The sequence below is a fragment of the Macaca thibetana genome, chromosome 2 (assembly GCF_024542745.1).
Source record: "Macaca thibetana thibetana isolate TM-01 chromosome 2, ASM2454274v1, whole genome shotgun sequence".
In the NCBI taxonomy this organism is placed as follows: Eukaryota; Metazoa; Chordata; class Mammalia; order Primates; family Cercopithecidae; genus Macaca; species Macaca thibetana.
In genome coordinates, this window is record NC_065579.1 from 92,274,958 (window position 1) to 92,297,456 (window position 22,499).

At 37.5% G+C, this 22,499-nt stretch overlaps 1 protein-coding gene across 2 annotated transcripts in view; it reads left to right on the top strand.

Annotated features, from left to right (window-relative positions):
• OXSR1 (oxidative stress responsive kinase 1) overlaps positions 1–22,499 on the top strand; it is a 93,974-nt gene that overhangs the window by 67,973 nt on the left and 3,502 nt on the right. For both annotated transcript variants that reach the window (XM_050780322.1, XM_050780323.1), the window contains 6 exons: positions 6,298–6,420; positions 12,216–12,251; positions 16,147–16,293; positions 17,743–17,807; positions 20,363–20,415; positions 21,944–22,012. In XM_050780322.1, the coding sequence (XP_050636279.1) occupies positions 6,298–6,420; positions 12,216–12,251; positions 16,147–16,293; positions 17,743–17,807; positions 20,363–20,415; positions 21,944–22,012 (493 nt within the window). The remainder of the gene's footprint in view (positions 1–6,297; positions 6,421–12,215; positions 12,252–16,146; positions 16,294–17,742; positions 17,808–20,362; positions 20,416–21,943; positions 22,013–22,499) is intronic.

A 22,499-nucleotide genomic window follows, 5' to 3' on the forward strand; every position in this document is an offset into this window, starting at 1 on the left:
TATGAGAATTACTGGTTTTCTTTCAATCCTATCTAAAACGTTCTTTGATACATTCATTCAGCAAATATCTTTGGTCTACTGTATGCCTTTGTATTACTCTGCTGTCTATTAGGATGAAAGGGAATGCTAGATAGTAATTGGTAAATTAATTCTAAACTCTGATTTGATAACTGTTTCTAGCTACCAGAATGAGTTGTGATTTTACATAGCATTTATAGCTTTGGGTATAAGTCACAGTACCCTTTTTGGAACTCCAAATTTTCTACTGCTTTTACAGAAAGACTGAAAGAACCTTATTATGTATATGTAATTTCTAAGAAGTTTGGTCATGATGTGAGCATGGAGAATGCTTTAATATCTCAGTTTGGGCAGAATATATTAATTTTCCTGTCCATGATACTTTTATGAACCTCTGTGAAAGTAGGGAGAAGAAAATCCTCCCTTTTCCCCCCTCTTACTTCTCTGCTCAAGCATACTCATCCAATGTGAAGGAAAAGAGGCTTCTGTTGATGATAGACTTGAAGAAGGTAAAGGTCGTATACCTTATATAATACAGTGGTAGGCCTGTCCGAGAAGTCAGAAGCGTTATGTCTAGCAGTGGCTTATTCTCTTCCATAGATCTCACTGCTTGGGAATTTTGATATTATTCTGAGAATTTAACAAAACAAAGAACCAGAAATGTATAGTAAATACTTAGAAATGATATTCTTAATAAGCACTGATAAAACAGTTAACTTGTCTCTATTTTAGAGATATATCTTTTTCAGTGGCTATAATCCATCGTTTCATGTCAGAATCACTTGGGGACTTAAAAAAAAAAAAAAAAAAGGAAAGAAACATAGACAGTGTCATCCCAAACCAATTAAAGTCATGTCTTTAGTGGGTGAGACCTGGAAGATTATTCTCATGGATAGTTACTAGGTTAAAAATTCACTTGGCTCATTCCTTCATTTTATGTCGCATCTTACTCAAGTGGCCTTTCCTCAGAATAATACTCTCTGATTACTAAAATAGTACCCTCCATGACTCTATCCCGTTACCCTACTTACCACCATCTGACATTTTACAGTCTTTCTGTACCGTTAGAATAAAAGCTTAATGAGAACAGGGACTTTTTTCCATTGCTGTATCTTCAGTGTACCTAGAATAGTTCCTGACACACAGGATATTCTTAAATAATATGTATATATTTCTATACTTATTAAAAATATGGATAAAATTTCTGTGCTTATTCTTGTTTATAATAAATCCCATCTGAGATTCATGTTGATTTAGTATCTGAAATCTGATTAATTTAAGAAGAGTAGGTTGGATGCAGTGGCTCACGCCTGTAATCCCAGCACTTTGGGACGCCAAGGCAGGTGGATCACTCAAGGCCAGGAGTTCGCGACCAGCCTGGCCAACATGGTGAAACCTCGTCTCTACTAAAAATACAAAACTTAGCTGGGCATGGTAGTACATGTCTGTAATTCCAGTTACTCGGGAGGCTGAGGCATAAGAATCGTTTGAATGCAGAAGAGGGAGGTTGCAGTGAGCTGAGATTGTGCCACTGTACTCCAGCCTGGGCGATAGAGCAAGACTCTGTCTCAAAAAAAAAAAAAAAAAAGAGTGAGCCTCATACCGGGGATATGATGACTCATGCTTGTATTCCCAGCACCTCTGGGAGGCTGAGGTGGGAGGATAGCTTGAACCCAGGAGTTGAAGGCCAGCCTGAGCAACATAGTGAGACCTCATATCTACAAAAAGAATTAAAAAATTAATGAGGTGTGGTGGCATACACCTTTGGTCCCGGCTATTCAGGATGTTGAGGTGGGAGGATCGCTTGAGCCTGGGAGGTTGAAGCTGTAATGAACTGTGATCATACCACTGCACTCCAGCCTGGGTGAATACCTCCTGCCAAAAAATATTTACTAAAAGAACTGTTAAGAGAATAAAAAGAGATCAGGCACAGTGGCTCATGCCTGTAATCCCAGCACTTTGGGAGGCTGAGGCGGATGAATTGCTTGAGCTCAGGAGTTCAAGACCAGCCTGGGCAACATGGCAGACCCTATCTCTACTAAAAATACAAAAATTAAAATTAGCCAGGCATGGTGGTGCGTGCCTGTGGTCCCAGCTACTCAGGAGGCTGAGGTGGGAGGATTGTTTGAGCCTGCAGGGCAGAGGTTGTAGTGAGCCAAGATCATGCCACTGCATTCCAGCCTGGATGACAGAGTGAGACTCTGTCTCAAAAAGAAAAGAAAAAAGAGAATAAAAAGGAAAGGCATAAACCTCTAGTATACAAAAAATGGGAGAAGTGAAAGCTGCAACCAAATTTTCAAAACTGTGATGCCCATAAATTAGTGGTAAGAGACTTGGCAAATCAGAGAACTATAATTGCTAAGCCAGTATTAAGAAAAGCTTGGAAGCTACCATATACAACAGAACCCCAGAAGGGAAGGGAATTAACAGTGCCGGGTACCTCCAGAAATGAGAGTGAAAGTAGGGCTAAAAACAGGAAGATTGGTTGAAAGTCTTAAGATAGAGTTAGACTCTGGTTTCCTTCCCCTACTCCATGCAGCACTCCAGGAGATGTATGGAGGTTTGTTCTGCAGAAGGGTAAAAGAAATGGTCTCTGAACTGAAGGACACCAGGCACAGTTAAAGATGGGAATAACTTACTGAAAAGGGCATTTAAGTAATTGTTTACACACTGAATATTAAGAATCTATATCACTTCATTCAACTCCCGGAACATAAACATTAAGGCTTATTACCCCCTAGGCAAGACATTGAAAAATCCTTATTTGATCAATCTGACTAGCCTAAGAGGAAAATCAAAAGTACTGACATGGGAGGTGGGAAATGCTCACCCACATCACTCTGCAGTGAAGCAAACTCCACCCACTTAAAAGCTCAGTGCTTCCAATCAGTGCTTTAGTTCTTTGTTCTGAAATATGAGCATAGATCTAGGATTACAGGATACCTGAGGAAAACCTCTTAATGAGAAAAATAGAGGACAAAATAAATAGAAGGAAAAAAAGAAACTTACAGGAAACAGACTATATAGGAAGATAATTTAAGTAAAATCATGACTGCCTTTAGAGATAAGAGTTTATATTTGCCAGGAGTGGTAGTCCACGCCTGTAAATCCCAACACATTAGGAGGACAAGTCAGGAGGATCGCTTGAGCCCAGGAGTTCTAGACCATCCTGGGTAACAAGGCAAGACCAGACTCTACCAAAAAAAAAAAAAAAATAGCTTGGCGTGGTGGCATGTGCCTGTGGTTCCAGCTGCTCAGGAGGCTGAGGCAGGAGGATCGCTTGAACCTAAAAGGTAGAGGCTGCAGGGAGCCATGGTCATGCCACTGCACTCCAGCCTGGGTGACAGAGCAAGACCTTGTCTCAAAAGAAAAAAAAAAAAAGTTTACATGCACAAAAAGTGAACATGATACTATTAAAGAAGCATTTGTGTCATGACAATTCAGTGAAGACTAAAGAATCATCTTCAAATGGCCTTGGTACAACTGAATATTCACATGCAGAAGAATGAAGTTGGGTCTTTTACTCTCATCCTACAAAAAATTAACTCAAAATGGATTGTCGACCTAAATATAAGAGCTAAAGTTATAATACTGTTGCAAGAAAATATAGCTATAAATCTTTGGGAATTTGAGCTAGGCAAAGCTTCCTTAGATATGACACCAAAAATACAAGCAATAAAAGGAAAAAGTAGGTAAATTGGTTTTATTAAAAGTTAAGACTTTTGTGCTTCAATAGACACTGGCAAGAAAGTGAAAAGACAACCTACAGAATGGGAATAAATATTTACAAATCATATATGTGATAAGGGACTTGTATCTAGAATATATAAAGAACTTTTGCAACTCAAAAATAAAAAGACAACACATTTTTAAAAATGAGCAAAGGATCTGAATAGAAACCTCTTGAAGATATATAAATGGCCAATAAACACATGAAAAGATACTCAGTGTTATTAGCCATCAGAGAAATGCAAATCAAAATAACAAAGAGATACCACTTCACACCCACTAGGATGGCTATAATCAAAAAGACAGTAACAACTGTTGGTAAAGATGTGGAGAGATTGGAACACTTCTGCACTGGTGATGGGAATGTGAAATGGTGCAGCCACTTTGGAAAGCAGTCTGGCAGTTCCTCAGAAGCCTAAACAGAGTCACCATGTGACCCAGCTATTCTACTCCTAGGCACACGCCAGAGAATTGAAAACGTAAGTCCACACAAAAATGTGTACACTGCTCATAGCAGCATTATTGATAAAAACCAAAAAGTGTAAACAACCCACATGTTCATCAGCTGATTATTAAATTTATTAAATGTGGTATATTCATACAGTAGAATATTATTTGACAATAAAAAGGAATGAAGTACTGATACATGCTACAGCGTGGATGACCCTTTCAAACATTATACTAGTTAAAAAAGTCCATCACAAAAGATCATACGTTGTATGATTCAGTTTATGTGAAATGTTGAAAACAGGCAAATATAAAGAAACAGTAGATTAGTGGTAACTTAGGACTGGGGGTTTTGGAGAGAAATGGGCAGTTACTGCTAAAGAGTATGGCATGTCTTGTGGGGAGTGATAAAAATGTTCTAAATTTGATGGTAGTGATGGTTGCACAACTTTGAATATACTAAAAATCATTGAACTGTATACGTTGAGTGGTTCAGTTGTATGGTGTATGAATTATAAGGGAGCTTTCAGAGAACCAGGACCAGTACCAACAAAAAGCTTTTGGAAATTGAAAACATAGAAGAAATGAAAAATTCAATACAAAGGTTGAGGAAATTTCCCAGAAAAGAGTTCAAAAGGCCCAGATACAGAAAACAAAAAAGCTGAGAATATTAGAGGACCATTTGAGAAGGTTCAGCATTTGAGTAAAGAGAATTCCAGAAAAGGAGAACTGAGAAAAACAGAAGAAAGTAAATCATTGACAAAATAATTCAAGAAAAATGTCCAAAACTGGATGGTCATGAATTTCCAGATTGAAAGAGTCTTAAGTACTCAACACAATTAATAAAAATAGACTAATGCTAACACACATTACCATGATAAGTCAGAATACTGAAGGCAAAAAGAAGAATCTGTAGTCTTCCAGGGAGGGGGAAATGTCACAGACAGGATCAGGAGTCCTGATGACCTCAGTAGCACTTCTGGAAGCCAAATACAATGAGGCAGTTTTCTTCAAAGGTATGAAAGAAAATAATTACTGATACAGCCTTTTCTTTTTTAACCAAACAATGAATGAAATGTGAAGATGGAATCAAGATAAGTTCAGAAATGCATGACTTTAATATACATGCTAATAGTGGAGATGGTGCTTAAACTAAAAACAGAAGTCATGTGATCCAGGACGCACAATCCTCTGGCTGATGGTAGAATTTGATCTGAAGTAGGAGACGTGCTGTGAAACCAGTCTAGGATGGAACAGATCAGGAGGTTCTGGTGAGAGTCTTCTTCAAGAAGATGATACTGACAGAATACCCATTTGAATATGGTAAAAGGAGATATAAACAGCTGAGAGAGAGTAAATATGAACTACAGGGGAAATAGAAGTGGTAATACACAATAGGCTCAGGTCTGAATATGATACATATAATCATGTTATGTAAACACTGAATATTGACCTAACCAAAATTATAGTATATCTTGAGAAAAGAATAGAGAGTTCATAACAGAGTTAAATTTTCATCTTCTATTGTGGGAAGTCCCACAGTTAACTCTTGAAACCAAAAAATCAGTAAGTAATGATAGGAACACGTATTCGAGAGATGAATGTGCAGAAGGATAAGCTAAAATGAGTTGAAAGGGTTGCCAGTGGAGATGAAGCTGAAGGTTAGGAGGTTTCTGTTTTTCTTAATACAACATGCACAGCTCTAGTACTCTTGAAATCATAGGCAAGTATAGTTTTGACTTAACAAATTAAAAAGAAAAAGTAACATTTTAAATCTTGGGTTTATTCATTTTGAGCACCCAAAACCTTTTTTTTTTTTTTCCTTAAATGTCTCAGGACATTTAAAATCGGATTTTACCTGTGATTTTACATAGGAAGGATTTTGATGTTTGGGCTCAAGAGTATAGAAGTACAGTGGTTGTTACTAAAGACAGGTAGTAGAGCAGGTGATGGTTGGAGGATATGAATTTGTATGGGAACATTTATGGGGAAAATGATTATCTACTTAATGGATTGAAGTGATAGAAGAAGAGAGAAATATGGAGTTTCATACTTAGTAAGCATGAAACACCACCATAACCCACTTCTCTTTCTAATGAGCAGGTTCGGAGAGTACCAGGTTCCAGTGGCCGCCTCCATAAGACAGAGGATGGAGGCTGGGAGTGGAGTGATGATGAATTTGATGAAGAAAGTGAGGAAGGGAAAGCAGCAATTTCACAACTCAGGGTAAATTTTATTAAACTGTGTACTTTAGCTAGAACTTTGTGTGGTTCTTGTTCAGCTTAACCAGCTAAAATGTAAAGAATACAATTGTGACAGAATTACCTTGAACAGCTTATTAATAATAGGAGCCCAGTTAATTCTGCATGGAAAGTTGGACTTAGACATCTGTTTGAATATGATAATATTTAGAGTATATAAAAGTGACCCAAATCTAGAGATGAAAGCTACAAATGTCTGAGATGCAAAATACACTGGATAGGATTAATGGCCAATTAGACATTGCAGAAGAAAAGGTTAGTGAACTTGAAGGCCCAGTAATGGAAGCTTTTCCCCTGAAGTCTGTTATCCTTCTAAGGAGGAATGGTGTATCTCTTATTCAGTTTGTGCATCCTAGATATCTGTCGTGCACACGTATGTGTGTTTCCTAAAAACAGTGAAGACAAGAGTCTTCCTTTTGGTTCGTTTCATCACTCTTACCTGAAAGCACTGCCTCAGGTTGTCAGGACTCATTCCTAAGACTGGAAGTGCTTATAAGGAAATATAAATGTTTGAGAGTATTATACCTTTGACTGCTTAGGACTGTTTTTGTGGGATGAATACTGAGTATACTGGTATATTGCTTCCTGCTTTTAGGATCTGCTTTTAGGATCAGAAAGCACTTACGACTCTCTGTTGATCAACCCTGAATATTTGTTGACCTTGTTTATCTAATGAGGTCTTTGAGTCTAGTCCTTTTGCAGAGCTAAGTTTGTAAAGGCCTTTCCAATGGAAGTTGGCACGAATCTATTAAGCTCTAAGCTTGGAAACACTGTTTAGAAGATAAATGCAAATATTGTTTACATACAATTGTGAGTTTAATGTTTCTTTATAAATGTGAGACTATGGCATCCTTCCTTTTTCACATGACTCGTCTCTGAATTGATACTGTCATGTATTGTTATATTAAAGCTACCAGAGGAAGCTAAAGCTGCATGAATTTTGTAGTTCTCTAGCTTCCTGTGAAAGGGATGATGATGCTATTTTTCTTCTGACTAACAAATATTTGGAGATATACATTATAGCTTTTCAGTATCTAATTATTACTATCTAGCTATCTATAGATAAATTTGGTAGTTCTGAAATAGTTATAGTAGCTTTCTTATAACCCTAATACATTGGTATCTAAACAACACAGAAACTTACCTACTTTGGCCACAGAATAAGTAGTTTTCTGTCCAGTATTTTTCATGTTATCTTTATAGCATTTTTGAGACCATGAATTCTTTTTAAGAACATGAATCTTTTAAAACTAAATTGAACTATGTTAAGAAAAGAATATACCATGACCAAACGGGGTAGGGTGCAATGATGGTTCAGTATTAGGAAATCTCATAATATTGATAGATCTAAGGAGAAAAATCATATTTTTATTTTCATAGATTCTGAAAAAGGCTTTGACAAAATTCTTCCATATTCATAATGCTCTTATGTAGATCCAGATTTCCATATTTATATTATTTTCCTTATGCCTGAAAAACTTTCCTTAATATTTTTTGTGTTGTAAGTCTTTTGGTGGTGATTTCTTTAAGATTTTATGTCTGAAAATGTCTTTGTTTTGAGAAGGTATGTTTTCAGGGTATAGAATTCCATGTTGACAGGTTTTTTTCTTTCAGCATTTTAAAGATGTTTCTTCACCATCTTCTTGCTTGCATCTTTCCACTGAGAAATTTTGTGACATTCTTATTCTTGTTCCTTTATAAGTAACATGTCTTTTTTCCCTAGCTGCTTTTAAGATTTCGTCTTTACAAATGGTTTTGGAAAATTTGATTGTGATATGCCTAGGTATATTTTTCTTCATGTTTCTTGTGCTTGGGTTTTGTTGAGCTTGGATCTTTGGGTTTATAGGTTTTTATCAAGTTTGGAAATTTTTCAGCCATTATATTTTCAAACTTTTTTTTCTGTCCCCCAGTAACATATATATTAGGCAGCTCGAAGTTGTCTCACAGGACACTGTTTCTCTTAATTTTTTTTAATTCTTTTTTTCTGTCTATTTTGTGTAGTTTTTATGCTAGCTTTCAAATTTATTCATCTTCTGCAATATCTAATCTTCTGCTAATCCCATCCAGTTCCTGTTTCATCTCAGGCATTGTAGTAGTCTAGAAGTTTAATTTTTTTTCCCATCTTCTATGTCTCTACTTAACTTTTTGGAGATATGTAATACAGTTATGATAACTATTTTAACATCATTCTCTTCTAATTCTAATATCCATGTCAATTCTGAATTGGTTTTGTGTGGTTAATTATTCTCTTCATTATGGCTTGAGGAGTGTTTTCCTGCCTCTTCATATCTAGTAATCTGATTAGATGCCAAACATTGTAATTTTCACCTTATTGCTTTGCTGACAATTTTGTATTTCTGTAAGTCTTCTTGAGCTTTGTTCTGGGATACATTAAAGTTAGTTGGAAATAGTTTAATGCTTTTAGATCTTGCTTTTATGATTTGTTAGTTGGGTCTGGAGTAGTGTTCAGCCTACAGCCATTTATTCCCCACTACTGGGATAAGACCTTTTTGAGAACACTACCCAATCCCCTGTGAGTTATTAGTTTTTCCAGTTGGACTGGTGGAAATAGGCACTGTTCCTGGCTCTGTGTGAGTGCTGTGCACTCTTCTCTCTCATCATTTTTGATGTTTTCCCCCCTATTCTCAGGCATTTGCTCACATGCATTCGTTGATAAGTATTCTGTCAAACATTCGAAAGTGACCCTCTGCAACTTTGTAGGGTTCACTCACCCTCTAGCTTTCTCCTTCCTTGTACTGTTTTATCAACTTAATCTGCCTTGGTCTCCCAGACTGTTAGCTCTGTTTCCTCAAGTCAGGCAGTTCCTTGGATTTCATCTAGGTTCCATCTCCCTATGCCACAGCTTGGAAGCTTTCAAGGCAGTATATAGGGACAAGGCCCACCACTTTTTTCCCCTGTCTTTCAGGGATCACTGTTTTTCCTTGACAAATGCCCAATGTCTTGAAAATTTTTGTTTCATATATTTTGTCTTTTTTGCAGAGGTGGGGTTGTTTCAGACAGAAAGATAAATCTGGTCCCTGTTTATTCATCATGGCCTGAAGTGGAAGTCTATAGTTATATTTTAAGTGAATATGTAACTGTACTGAAGGGGAATATAAAAAGAAAGAATCCAAGTAACCTATGAATATAGTATTTGACCATGTGTTCTCAGGTGGAGTTGATGGGGGAAAGAGAAAACTTAAGATAAACCTTGATCTCCTTTTATTAGGATTATTTTTCATAGTTGCATATGCAGAGCAGTTCAGAAACTCTTGTAGATGTAGGATTGAGGAAATAAGTAAATGTCTCAATGTTCTTGGGAACCAGGATTCTCACTATAGAAGAAGATATACGCAGGTACGGAGCAGGGCAAGGTAAGAAAGAATCTGGTGGGAATGGGTTTGAATTGGAGACATTGATGTGAATTCAAGCTTTGTAAAGTATGTGTGTGTGTGAATGTATGTGTGCACGTGTATGTATATACATATGTCTATACTTGCATATATTTCTCAGCTTTGTCTACTGAACGACCCAGAAGCAAAGAAACCCCAATAATGACATGCCTTGTATCCAGATAATGGTCTCTAATACCATTCCCCACTAAAGGAAACCAGGGCTCCTTTGAGAATGGTTGATTCTAGGGCTTGGGCAGGGAAAATGTAAGAGGAATCTTGAATATTATCTTCTTTTGCCAGAAGGAAAAGATACTCCAAAAAAAAAAAACATAAGGACACAAGCGCCAGCTCGAAGTTACTCCTACTGGTGAAATCTGGGACAATTTAACCACCAAAATAAAGTGCAATAATTAATTATAAATAATTTAGAAAATAGGTATCTTTGAGTCTATACCAATAGCAAATAGATAAACAAATGGGGGAAAAGGAATGGTTCTTCATTACAGTAGACTACCAAGTGCTGACCAGTATATATGGATGAGTGTTGGAGATGGAAAATCATCATTTTACAATCATTGTTGTAAGGATAGGACTAGGTAGGAATCATCAATGAAGCTAAATATAGGGGGAAGTTTTGATAAGCAGGATATTTTCAAGGTCTTAAAGTGTGTCCCCACATATTACCTATTCACCACAAGGGGAAAAAATAGGGTTTTTTAATACTGGAGAAGTAGGAAAATTCCTTGACCAGGTGATTAAAATTAACATCACCAACGAGGGGCAGATGAACATGTAATACAGTAAGAAGGACACATCAGTATGTAGAATTCCAAGTGGGAATTCGTGTAAATATAATAATAAGGAAACATCAGATAAACCCCAAGTGAAGGACGTATATTAAAATAAAGTATGTGGTGGGAGTGGAGGGACTGTATTTTCCAAAAATGTTGATGTTCCAGATTTTAAAAATCTAAGAAACGTGAAAACTACCTGCAATACATGATCCTAGACTGTATCCCATACTGGAGGAAAAACAAAAGGCTACAAAGTACATTAGTGTCAACTGACATTTACACTATAAATTAGATAAAAGTATTATATCATGTTAAATTTAATGAGAACTATAGTGTGAAGTTATATAGGAAAACATCTCATTCTTAGGAAATGTACACTCTGTATTAAGTGGTAAACAGCCATGATATATGCAACTTATTCTCAAATGGTATAGGAAAAATATATTTAGAAAGAAAGAGAAAGTGAGCACCCAAATGATAAAGCAGATAAGGGGAAAAAAGGTTAATAATAAATGAATTGGGGTAAAGGGTATACTTATGTTCTTGTATTGTTATTCTAGCACCTTTTTTGTTAAGTTTGAAATTATTTACACAAGTTTTTTTTCTTGTAGTCTGGATGAATTCAGTATTTACAAAGTTGTTTTTTTTTTTTTAAAAAACCTTTTGGGTTGGCCACTTACTTGGTATGCTACATTAGCTATTACCTGAACTTTGATTACTCCTTAATGAAATGGTGATAAAAGTGTAAAAAAAACCATCAGTTGATCTTTGACATATTCTGACTAAGTCCATTGTTGGCAGAATTTACCATAAATTGTTATTTGTTTAGAGGTAAGTTTTTTGGTAAACCACAGTGCCTGTATCCAGAATTACTGCTGACTTTTATTATTTTACCAAATAAACAGCTTAAATTTTCATATGGCGGATTATAATTGGTCATTTCCTAATAAATGTGGTTTACATCAGATATTTGAGACCTCACCTCAAGTATCGTTTTATTTCCACTGCCTTTATTTTTGCTAGTGGTCCATGCTTTATTTTTGGACCACCCATGTTTCTTTACATACCAGATTCCTGAATATCCGACACCAAGAGTAAGGGTAGTAGACTCTTGACATGCAGCTTTCAGATCAATTCTGGCTCAAGAGTTTTCTCCATTCAAGCCTGTAAACAGAATTACTCTTTGAGAATGTATTAGATAATTAGCTTAAAAGTTTAGGTTTGGTCTGGGATCTTATATACATAATATGTTCACCATTAGTAGAAAGATTTTACTTTGGAGAATGTGACAGTCCCATTATGTATGCTTATAAAGCTTACAATTTTAAAATACAGAATTTTAAAATTGATAAGTACATTGATGTATTTGTTACAGGCTACCTGGGCAAAAAATACAATACTATCATGACAGTTATTTTTTCCAGAAAACTTTCAGTAGACGTGCTGGTGAGTTAATATATGGATCAGAATTAAATGGAGTTGACTTGCATTTAACATCACTTGCAGTTTGGGACTGACTACAAGTAACCTGAGTTGTGAGTTAACAACCATCCTTTTTGTATTTCTTTTAGTCTCCCCGAGTGAAAGAATCAATATCAAATTCTGAGGTAAGTAATTGTGATTATTGAATCCTTGTTAAAGTATATGTGCTTTTGTTTTGGTTTCAATTTTAAGCACTTTTTTTTTTTTTTTTTTTTTTGAGACGGAGTCTCGCTCTGTCGCCCAGGCTGGAGTGCAGTGGCGCGATCTCGGCTCACTGCAAGCTCCGCCTCCCGGGTTCACACCATTCTCCTGCCTCAGCCTCCCGAGTAGCTGGGACTACAGGCGCCCACAACCGCGCCCGGCTAATTTTTTGTATTTTTAGTAGAGACGGGGTTTCACCATGTTAGCCAGGATGGTCTCGATCTCCTGACCTTGTGATCCGCCCGCCTCGGCCTCCCAAAGTGCTGGGATTACAGGCGTGAGCCACCGCGCCCGGCCTTAAGCACTTTTTTTTGTGCATATGTGTGCTTAAATGGGAATGCAACTTTATACCAATCAAATTTTAAAAGTTGGCCTAAGGGCTCAGAATGTTCTTCCTTGCTTTCTTGATTTTGTGAATTTTTTATTTTTATTTTTGACTTGGGCTACTTGAAATGAAAAGTTATTTATTTATTTTTTTGAGACAGGGTCTCACTCTGTCACCCATGCTAGAGTGCAGTGGCGCGATCACGGCTCACTTTCAGCCTTGACCTCCTGGGGCTCAAGTGATCCTCCCACCTCAGCCTCCTGGATAGCTGGAACCACAGGCACACACCACCATGCCTGTTTTTTGTAGAGATGGGGTCTCACCATGTTGCCCAGGCTGGTCTCAAGCTCCTGGGCTCAGGCAATCTCCCTGCCTTGGCCTCCCAAAGTGCTGGAATTACAGGCATGTGCCACTGTGCCCTGCTAAAAAGTAGTGTTTTTTTTGCATTAATTTGTTTGTGAATTTGTCATATGCCACCTGTCCTTTTTGAATTTTTTTCTTTCAGCCGCTTCTCTTGTGAAATAAATTCTATTTTCTGTGGTTACTGCGTCAGTATGATAGGAAATCCTGTTAAGCAGATTCTTATTGGGCTGGTTTCCCTGTTCTCATTACCGGAGGAAAACAATCATTTCTATGATCTATTCTGTCATACAGTCGTACTTCTGGCAGCATCTTCATTCTGAGCTCAGTATTTGGTTTAAACACATCTCTTGCTCTTAAACCAATTCTATTTTTTCCTCTTTGCTAAAAAGTAACCTTTTTATTCATTTATTTTGTATATAAAGTACATTTCTGTATGTGATTATGTACATTTGTTTACATAGAACTGTATTAAGAGTAAAAACAAATTACTTCTTTCACATATTAACAGGCCGATATCTGTCAACTTATATTAGAACTGTTGTTCACTTATATGTGTGGCTCCTCTTCTTGGTAAGGGAATTGCGTTTTCCTGTCCCTTGAAATTACATATGGCCATGTCAGTTACTCTGGCCAGTGACATGTTAGCAGAAGTAAGAACCACTCATGATTCCCTTTGTCTCCTTACTCCTGCTACTATGACCTGTATTCCTGAGTGAGGATGATACCGAGCTTGTTAGCCCCTGCTGGCGAGAGATAGACTTGAAGTGTGTCCAAGAAACAACTTTTTTTTTTTTTTTTTTTTTTTTTTTGAGACGGAGTCTTGCTCTGTCGCCCAAGCTGGAGTGCAGTGGCCGGGTCTCAGCTCACTGCAAGCTCTGCCTCCCGGGTTCACGCCATTCTCCTGCCTCAGCCTCCGGAGTAGCTGGGACTACAGGCGCCCGCCACCTCGCCCGGCTAGTTTTTTGTATTTTTAGTAGAGACAGGGTTTCACCATGTTAGCCAGGATGGTCTCGATCTCCTGACCTTGTGATCCGCCCGTCTCGGCCTCCCAAAGTGCTGGGATTACAGGCTTGAGCCACCGCGCCCGGCCGAAACAACTTTTGTTGTTTTAATCCACTGACACTTCAGGATTATTTGTTACTTCTAACTTAACCTATGTTGACTAATACTTGATTTCTCAGAAATTGAATGAGAGGCTATTTTACAGATTATCTAGTTTTTATTTTTAGTCTTTTCCTTGTTCCTTTGCCTAAGTATCTCCACATGAACTCTTGCATACTCATATTCTCATGCTCATTACTTTGTTTTTACATTTGTGATAAAATTCACATAACATAAAATTTACCATCCTAATCATTTTCAAGTATATAGTCCAGTGGTATTAAATATATTCACACTGTAGTACAACCATCACCACCATCCATCTTCAGAACTATTTTATCTTCCCAAACTAAAACTCTGTGGCTGTTAAACAGTAACTGCATTCTCCCCAGTCGCTGGCAACCACCATTCTATTTTCTGTCTATGAATTTGCCTACTCTAGGTACCTCATATAAGTGGAATTATACAGTATTTGTCATTTTGTGACCAGTCTATTTCACTTAGCATAATGTTCTGAAGTTCATCAGTGTTGTAGCATATGTCAGAATGTCTTTACTTTTTAAGGGTCGATAATATTCCATTGTGTGTGTGTGTGTGTGTGTGTGTGTGTGTGTGTGTACACGTACCACATTTTATTCATCTGTTAGTGGACACTTGGTTTGCTTCTGCCTTTTAGCTGTGGTCCATTATGCCATTGTCAACATAGGTGTACAAGTGTCTCTTTGAGACCCTGCTTTCAATTCTTTGGGGTGTATACCTAGAAGTGGAATTGCTGGGTATATGGTACTTCTATTTGTAATTTTTTGAAGGACCATCATACTGTTTTCCATAGAGGCTGCACCATTTTACGTGCTCATCAACAAGGGTTCCATCAAAAAGGGTTCCAATTCTCTCATTACTTTTAAAAATATATCCTTTCCATCTTTACTACAGATAAATGTAAGTACATACAATTTGGAAGCTAAATAGTCTTTTGAAATAGCATTAATAATTAACATTTTCAAAAGTACTCTTAAAGGCCTACTTTTCTATAAAAATCTAGAACCAATGAGTAACTTACGACTTCTTATGTATGAAGTTAAATGAACACAAAATTTTATTCCTTGTCTCCTTGATTTTGCTTATATAATATCACCTATTCGACCTCTATTACTACTCTTGGAATTTTTTTCTCTTTCAACTTTACATTTTGGCTATTGCATCGTTTTTCCCCCAACTAACTGCATAATTTTGAATATGTTTAACTTGTTTTTATACTCAGAGTCAGTCATTTCCCCCCAAACTACATAATTAAAATTTATGAACTATTTCAGACATATAGAATGACATATATAAAATATATTTTTTTAGTTTTAAAGCATCACATTCACTTTTAAAATGCATTTCAGATATGTTAAGGAATTATTGGTTGATTGTCTTTGTAAGAAATACAAAGTCCCCATGCATGGAAAAATATAGCTTCTATAATTTTGTATTACATATTTAAATCTGTATTTTGGAGGTGCTGTTTTGCTGGGCAAAGGAATGGAATAGATTTTGTTAAAAATACATATAATGCAAAGTGAAAGACGACAGATAAAAAAGACTATATATTATCCGATTCCATTTTATGAAGTACCCAGAAGAGCAAATTTATAGAAATTAGATCATTTGTTGCCTATAGCCGGGTGTGGAAACAGTAACTAACTGTAGACACGAGAGGGCTTTTTGGGGGTGATGGAAGTGTTCTAAAATGATTGTGGTGATGGTTGCACAATTCTATGTATTGTACAAAAATCGCTAAATTGTATAGTTACAGTGGATAAATGTAGAGGAATATAAATTATACCTCACAGAGTTGTTAAAAGTTTAAAAGCCTAAAAATATTTGACTTCCATTTGGAATAGATGTATTCGGAGTAGACACAAAACCTGTACACTACCCAGAAACTACTTTGAAAATATCACCCTGAAAGGCTGCACTTGCTGTCAGCAGACCTGCCTCCCTTTCCACACAACTTAAGAAGCACTGTATGTGTGTTTTTGTTATAGCTTTTTCCAACAACTGATCCTGTGGGTACTTTGCTCCAAGTTCCAGAACAGATCTCTGCTCATCTACCTCAGCCAGCTGGGCAGATGCCTACACAGCCAACTCAAGTCTCTCTCCCACCCACTGAAGAGCCAGCAAAAACAGCACAGGTGAAGCCGGGGATATGCTTTCATGGTCATTCCTTTGGGTAGATGAAAAGAGCAGATACTAATATGGAACACAACGTAATGTAATCAGGTTAATGTCTTGGTAGATTTTGAAACAAGTTAGAAATTCTGTCTTCACATTTTTAAGCATGTACAGGTAAGAGAATTTTACAAGGATCACATGCAGGTTTTTACGCAACAGAATAAGTTAATGATGGAAATATTTCAAACATCAAAAATTTTGGGCTAATTTCTTGTCAGCTTTGTATTAGATAATTATTACATTTAACTTCAGAATGCAGTTCATGAAGTTCAACAGAGACTAGGAGAATCGATGGCTGTACTATTTTTGTTGTTCACTCAGGCTTATACTTTTTATTAATACTCTGTTATCTATGGTTTTTCTCTATTACTCTTTTTAAGTTATTTGTCAATTTTGTGAGGGTTGGTTTGTTAAGTCTGGGTGTTATAATCTGTAAACTCATTTATCCAGGTGCACACAAACTTTATCAAATCATACTTCATTAAGAGCAGCCAAGTGAATGAAGGCCCTGCAGTGGGCTACTACATGCTGTGTAACTCCTACTCTCCCTTCAATAAACCTCAGACACTGCATACAACATGTGGTCCCTATGGTACATGGTTAAAGTAAGACTTTCAGCATCCATTCATTTATTAAATATTATAAGTGCCATTTTCTTGTCTAAAGTTTTAGATGAAAAGAAACTGAAATTAACAGTCTGATTTTTTTTTTTCTTTTGCACCCCAGTAGATCATCTTGTGTTCTGCCTTTGGAGATCACTGTTTTGAGCATTTCCAATTAGTCATGGCACTTACTTCGTTTAACTTTTTCATCCCTCAAGCTTTCCATCTCTGTCCTGCATATGGGAAAAGATACAGTTGTCTTAGGAAAACTGATGGAAAAATTAGATTCATTTTATAAACAACTTAAATTGAATTCATGTCCTCCCATAAGCAAGCGATAGCTGTACAATTTTCAGAGAGGATTAGTTTAGCCGTAAAAAGATGGAACCTATGTATGGGTTGGATGGATTCCTGAAGGGCTGCTGGTTCAGGCTCTACCTTTTGTATTGCCATATGGTGCACTGGCAGATTTTTTAAAAATGAGAAATGTAGCTTCATGTTTTTCAGTCTTGTAGAGGGGAACAGGGGTCTCAGAAATATAAAATGTAAATGTGGCTATATGTGAAATTTCATCTGGGCTTGAGAATTGTCTTTCTCATTGTGTTGGACTTAAACTGACATTCAGCTTTTGTTGCTGCCTTGAAGTGCATGTCCTCCTCCAGCAGGGAATGCCCTGGGGATTAGTACAACCTTAGCTGGAGATGAAGAAAATTGCTGCCAAGTACATGATTCCTCTGCCAATGACCATTAGTCACCTCCCCACTTAATGTTTCAGGCAATGACTGTATACCTTTCAATGCTTTTTAGGCTTTGTCTTCAGGATCAGGTTCACAAGAAACCAAGATCCCAATTAGTCTAGTACTAAGATTAAGGTAAGTAGACATTTTTTGTTTTGTTTTGTTTTGTTTTCTGAATACTCTGCATGTGCTGTAATAGTCTGTGCCTGAGAGTAACTGGATAGGATTGTATGTTCTCCAGCATGAAGCTCTGTTTGCTTCACGGTGTATTATTTTCCTCAGAAATAATAGCAACAGTGTGAGGACCTGGATGTCAACGGTGTTGTGACTAACTGATGCACATGTTCTCTTAGTTGTTTCTATGCTAATTGATGATGAGTTTGTGTATTTGCAGTGTAGCTAGTTTGGGTTAGGAAGTGTAGCCTGTAATTGAGGAACAGTTTTTAGGGGAGCAGCACTAACTGGCTTATCTGAAGATCAGTCTTATAATTGTGACCAGGTAAGCACCATGGACTCTGAGATCAACTAACCCAAGAGGGGAGGACTTTTTGATTGTGATAGGTCAAATAAAGGCCTTGTTTTTAGAAGATTAAAAGGAAACTTCTAAATGTTTTTGTAGTCTGTTTCTGTTTTGCAGCCAGTACCCTAAATTGGTGGTTCTTGGTGGGAACATATAGAGAGGTCCTGACAGATTGTTTAGCAGGAAGTACCGTAGGTAGCAATCTGTTCATTTTAACTCCCTGCCCCCCGCCCCCACCTCCCCCACCGCTACCACTGCTGGATTCAAATTCCAGAGCTTTCTTGTCAGAATAACTATGGCTGTTGTATTGCTCTAGTTAGGTCTCTTTCTACTCATAAATGCCTTTGAGAAAAAATTAGTATTAAAGTATCACTTGAGGCAACTCAGGTCCTTTAAAACTAACATTTTTTTAAAAAGAGTTCCACTGCATTACCATTAACTCATTCCCCTTGCACGTATGAATTCCTAGTCATCTTTCGGTAAGGTCATAATTGGAGATAGAGGCAGCAAGAGCAATTTAAGAGAATGTGGTAAGGAGAATCTCATTGCTCCCTGCTACTAGGAGCAATGCATTTATGCCATAAATGTGAAAAGCAGATTTGGTTACCTTTCCTTTACAGAAGCCTACTCAGTATACCTGGTCTCATCTCAAAAATTCTGAATTACTAGGATGTCTTGACAACCTCATGCTGTTTTAATTCTACATAAAGAATAACACTTTAAGAAAATTATTGTGAAATGTATTAAGCACAGACTATGTATAGCACTCTTTGGTACTGTGGAAAGATGGATACTGAGAAAAGAGAAAATTAAATGACTCCCTTAATAATCAAGTCTAGGTTGGAAGTTGATTTGAACTATGTACTTACACAGCTAAAAGCAAATTTCAGGTAGTGTATACATGCAGAAGTATAAGTTTGTATGTACCTGTGTAGAGAGAACGCAATGCAAGGGAAAATCATTTGGGGCAGGTTATATTTGAGATGGGTAGTTCTATTTTAAGCACAATTTCAGTAACATCCTCAAGTATATTATTCTTCAAATAGAAGTAAACCCTCTCCATTGTTTATATAAAATAGATTTGAGTCCTAAGTGAGCAGGCATATCTGCCCTTAGATATAATGCTCTCATTTCTCTGTCTTTAAACTTTATAACCTCCAGGGATCCTGCTTTATCTCAGTACGTGGTGTGGTCATCACTGTAATTGTACCTCACCAGTCATGTTTGAATTTCTGGAGTCATGTATTAACTCTGCTATCAGTATGGACCCAATTACTTTCCCTATCCTCTCTGCCTACCCAAATCCTGCTTATCTGTTAAGTCCTATATAAAAACTACTTCTAAAATTTTTCCTTATTATCCCCATCTCTCATATATTGTTTGAATTCCTATGGAATTTGAGGGAGTATCGTGTATTTCATTTTATGAGTCTGCCAAGACTGATCACCAGTGGTAGGCAGTGAATTGTGGGCATGTAGGAATGCGGATAAGGATGAAAAAGGCATCCTGTATAATTTTAATCACACCTCCCTGTGCTCATACAATTTTCCTCTTAGTTTTATATGTTCTTAGTGGGAATAAGGATGGGAGTGGGCATATAAGAATCTACTCAGGCCGGGCGCGGTGGCTCAAGCCTGTAATCCCAGCACTTTGGGAGGCCGAGACGGGCGGATCACGAGGTCAGGAGATCGAGACCATCCTGGCTAACACGGTGAAACCCTGTCTCTAATAAAAAATACAAAAAAAAAAACTAGCCGGGCGAGGTGGCGGGTGCCTGTAGTCCCAGCTACTCGGGAGGCTGAGGCAGGAGAATGGCGTGAACCCGGGAGGCGGAGCTTGCAGTGAGCCGAGATCTGGCCATTGCACTCCAGCCTGGGTGACACAGCAAGACTCCGTCTCAAAAAAAAAAAAAAAAGAATCTACTCAAAGGCATGAAATTTTTATATTGATCAGTAAGGGACATAGATTCAAAGGGTTGTAGGTCAACTAGATGGTCATTCTAAATTGGTTTTGCTCTGAGTTCTGCAGTGTGAACATATCTGAATACATCGTATGATCTATGGGAACAAAACAGTCTTTCTTGAGGCACAGCTTTCTTAATACATGTTGGCAGAATCTCTTTGCATAAATTTAGAAATTCTTATTTTATGCCTTCTGCTTTCTTTCATAGGAATTCCAAAAAAGAACTAAATGATATTCGATTTGAATTTACTCCTGGGAGAGGTGAGGCATCAAACGGATTGAAAACAAAATAGCTTCTAATTTGTGATTCAGTGAAATGTGTTGTGAAGTTTCTGTCCTTTGTGAAGTTTTGCTTTTAAAGGATAATAAAAAATTTTCCCGGTTTTGGGGAGCATATAAGTGAGATAAAAATGCAGTTCGTAGACTACTAAACACATTTAGAAAACCTTGTATAATAACACAAACAGTAATAAATATATAATAGCTCTTTACAGCTTAGTATAGGCCAGGCATTGTCTTAAGCGTTATCTTATTAAATTCTCACAGCAGCCTACTAAGGAAAAATTATTATCCCCATATTATCGATGATGAAATCAAGACTTAGAGAGAGGCAAAGTAACTTGTTCAAGGTCACACAGCTGGAAAGAGGTAGAGCTGGAATTCAAACCAGATCTGTCAGAATCCAGAGTTCTTGCTTTATACATGGTTGTCCTCCATGATGGCAAAGAAACAAGGTCTGCAGTCTCCTCTCTCCTCAGACAGAAGCTGAGGCTTGTCATGTACTGTTTCTGGCTGTCGAACTTCACCTTGAACAAGGCATGTTTTGTTTCTTGCCTTTATTACTCAGGATTCTAATTTGGGGAGTAGCCAGCAAGTATCTGTTCTGTGTATCATGCTTATTCTTCTTGCCGTCTCACTATTATCAGCAACTAACCACTAAAGAGAAAAGATGCAGGTGTACAGAGGTGTTACCAGTTTTACTTTTTAAAAACCAGGCAACATCACATTTTCAGGAATTAATTCAAATTGCTGGTTGCCTGTGTGAATGTGTGGACACTCTCCGCAGCAGTCCTCCTGTTCCCTCTGAGGTGCTCATTTTCAAGCCCTTGGGAACCAGTACTACTGAGTCGGTTGAAGATGAGGTTAATTGGGGATACTCTATCCTCATCTTTTTACTTTCTAGTTATACCCATTGCTCAGATTGTACCACCTGGGATAACTAGATAAGAAGAAAAGCCCACCAGAATAAAAAAGTAAATGAATTTAGTAAAAAACTTGGAGTATGATTCCCAAAGAGAAGAGAAAAATTTTTTGAGACAAAAATGGTTGCCTCAGTTTTTGAGAATAAATCATTCTGGTTTTTTAGCCCTAGAGATGCTCAGTATTCAACATTATGTCTCAGAGCTCTGAGAGCTCAGTCCAGGATTGTACTTGAAAATAGGAATTTCCTCTGCAACATCAGTGTCAGGTGCTTTTCTGACTGGGCCGGAACCCATCTACATTACACCATTTAGAAAGTTATCTTTACATTGAGCTGTATAAACCAGATATTTGCCACCTGGTTTATACAGATTCTGCCCTCTAGCTAGATCTTTGAGAATTCCTCACTTCAGATAATCCCAGTGGTAGGAACAGTCTTTGGGAGGAAGACCCTGCCTGCCTTCTTGGTTCTGTGGATTTAGCAGCCAACTTGGGCCTAGCATGGCACACTGACACCCACACGAGCTGTGAGCGTTAACAGTGTCAAGCATGCACAAAAAACAGAGCACCGTCTTCTTTGTCCTTGCAGATACAGCGGAGGGTGTCTCTCAGGAACTCATTTCTGCTGGCCTGGTCGACGGAAGGGATTTAGTAATAGGTAACTCCATTGCGTTCTGCCCATGTGCTCCTGTGTCTCTGTATACTTAGTACATAGAAAAGCAGGTTTTTAATTTCACTGAGTAGGTCTGATGGTTCTTGGCTTTGCTGAAATTATAGGTAATGGGATAGTTCCTTAAACACACACAAAATTTCACCTCTGAGTTTGTTTGTGACCTCCAATGATAGTAAGTGAAAGCACACCCAAAGTCTTCAGGAGACTAATAGAAATTATGGCAAAAGTAACAAGTTAAAGTAAGCTTGGTCATATCTGATCTGTTTTGGATACCTAATTTTTGTGGCCCAGGTTGAACAAAAGTCATTAGAGATTTAGTCCTAGAAAAGCAGGAAGGAAGAGAGAAGGCCCAATGAGGCCACAGGTCCTTGTTACTGAAGGAAAAGACCATGTCCTTAGGCACAGTTTTCCATGAAAGACCAGATAGTAAATAGTTTAGGCCTTGCGGGCCATGTACAGTGTCTGTCGCTTT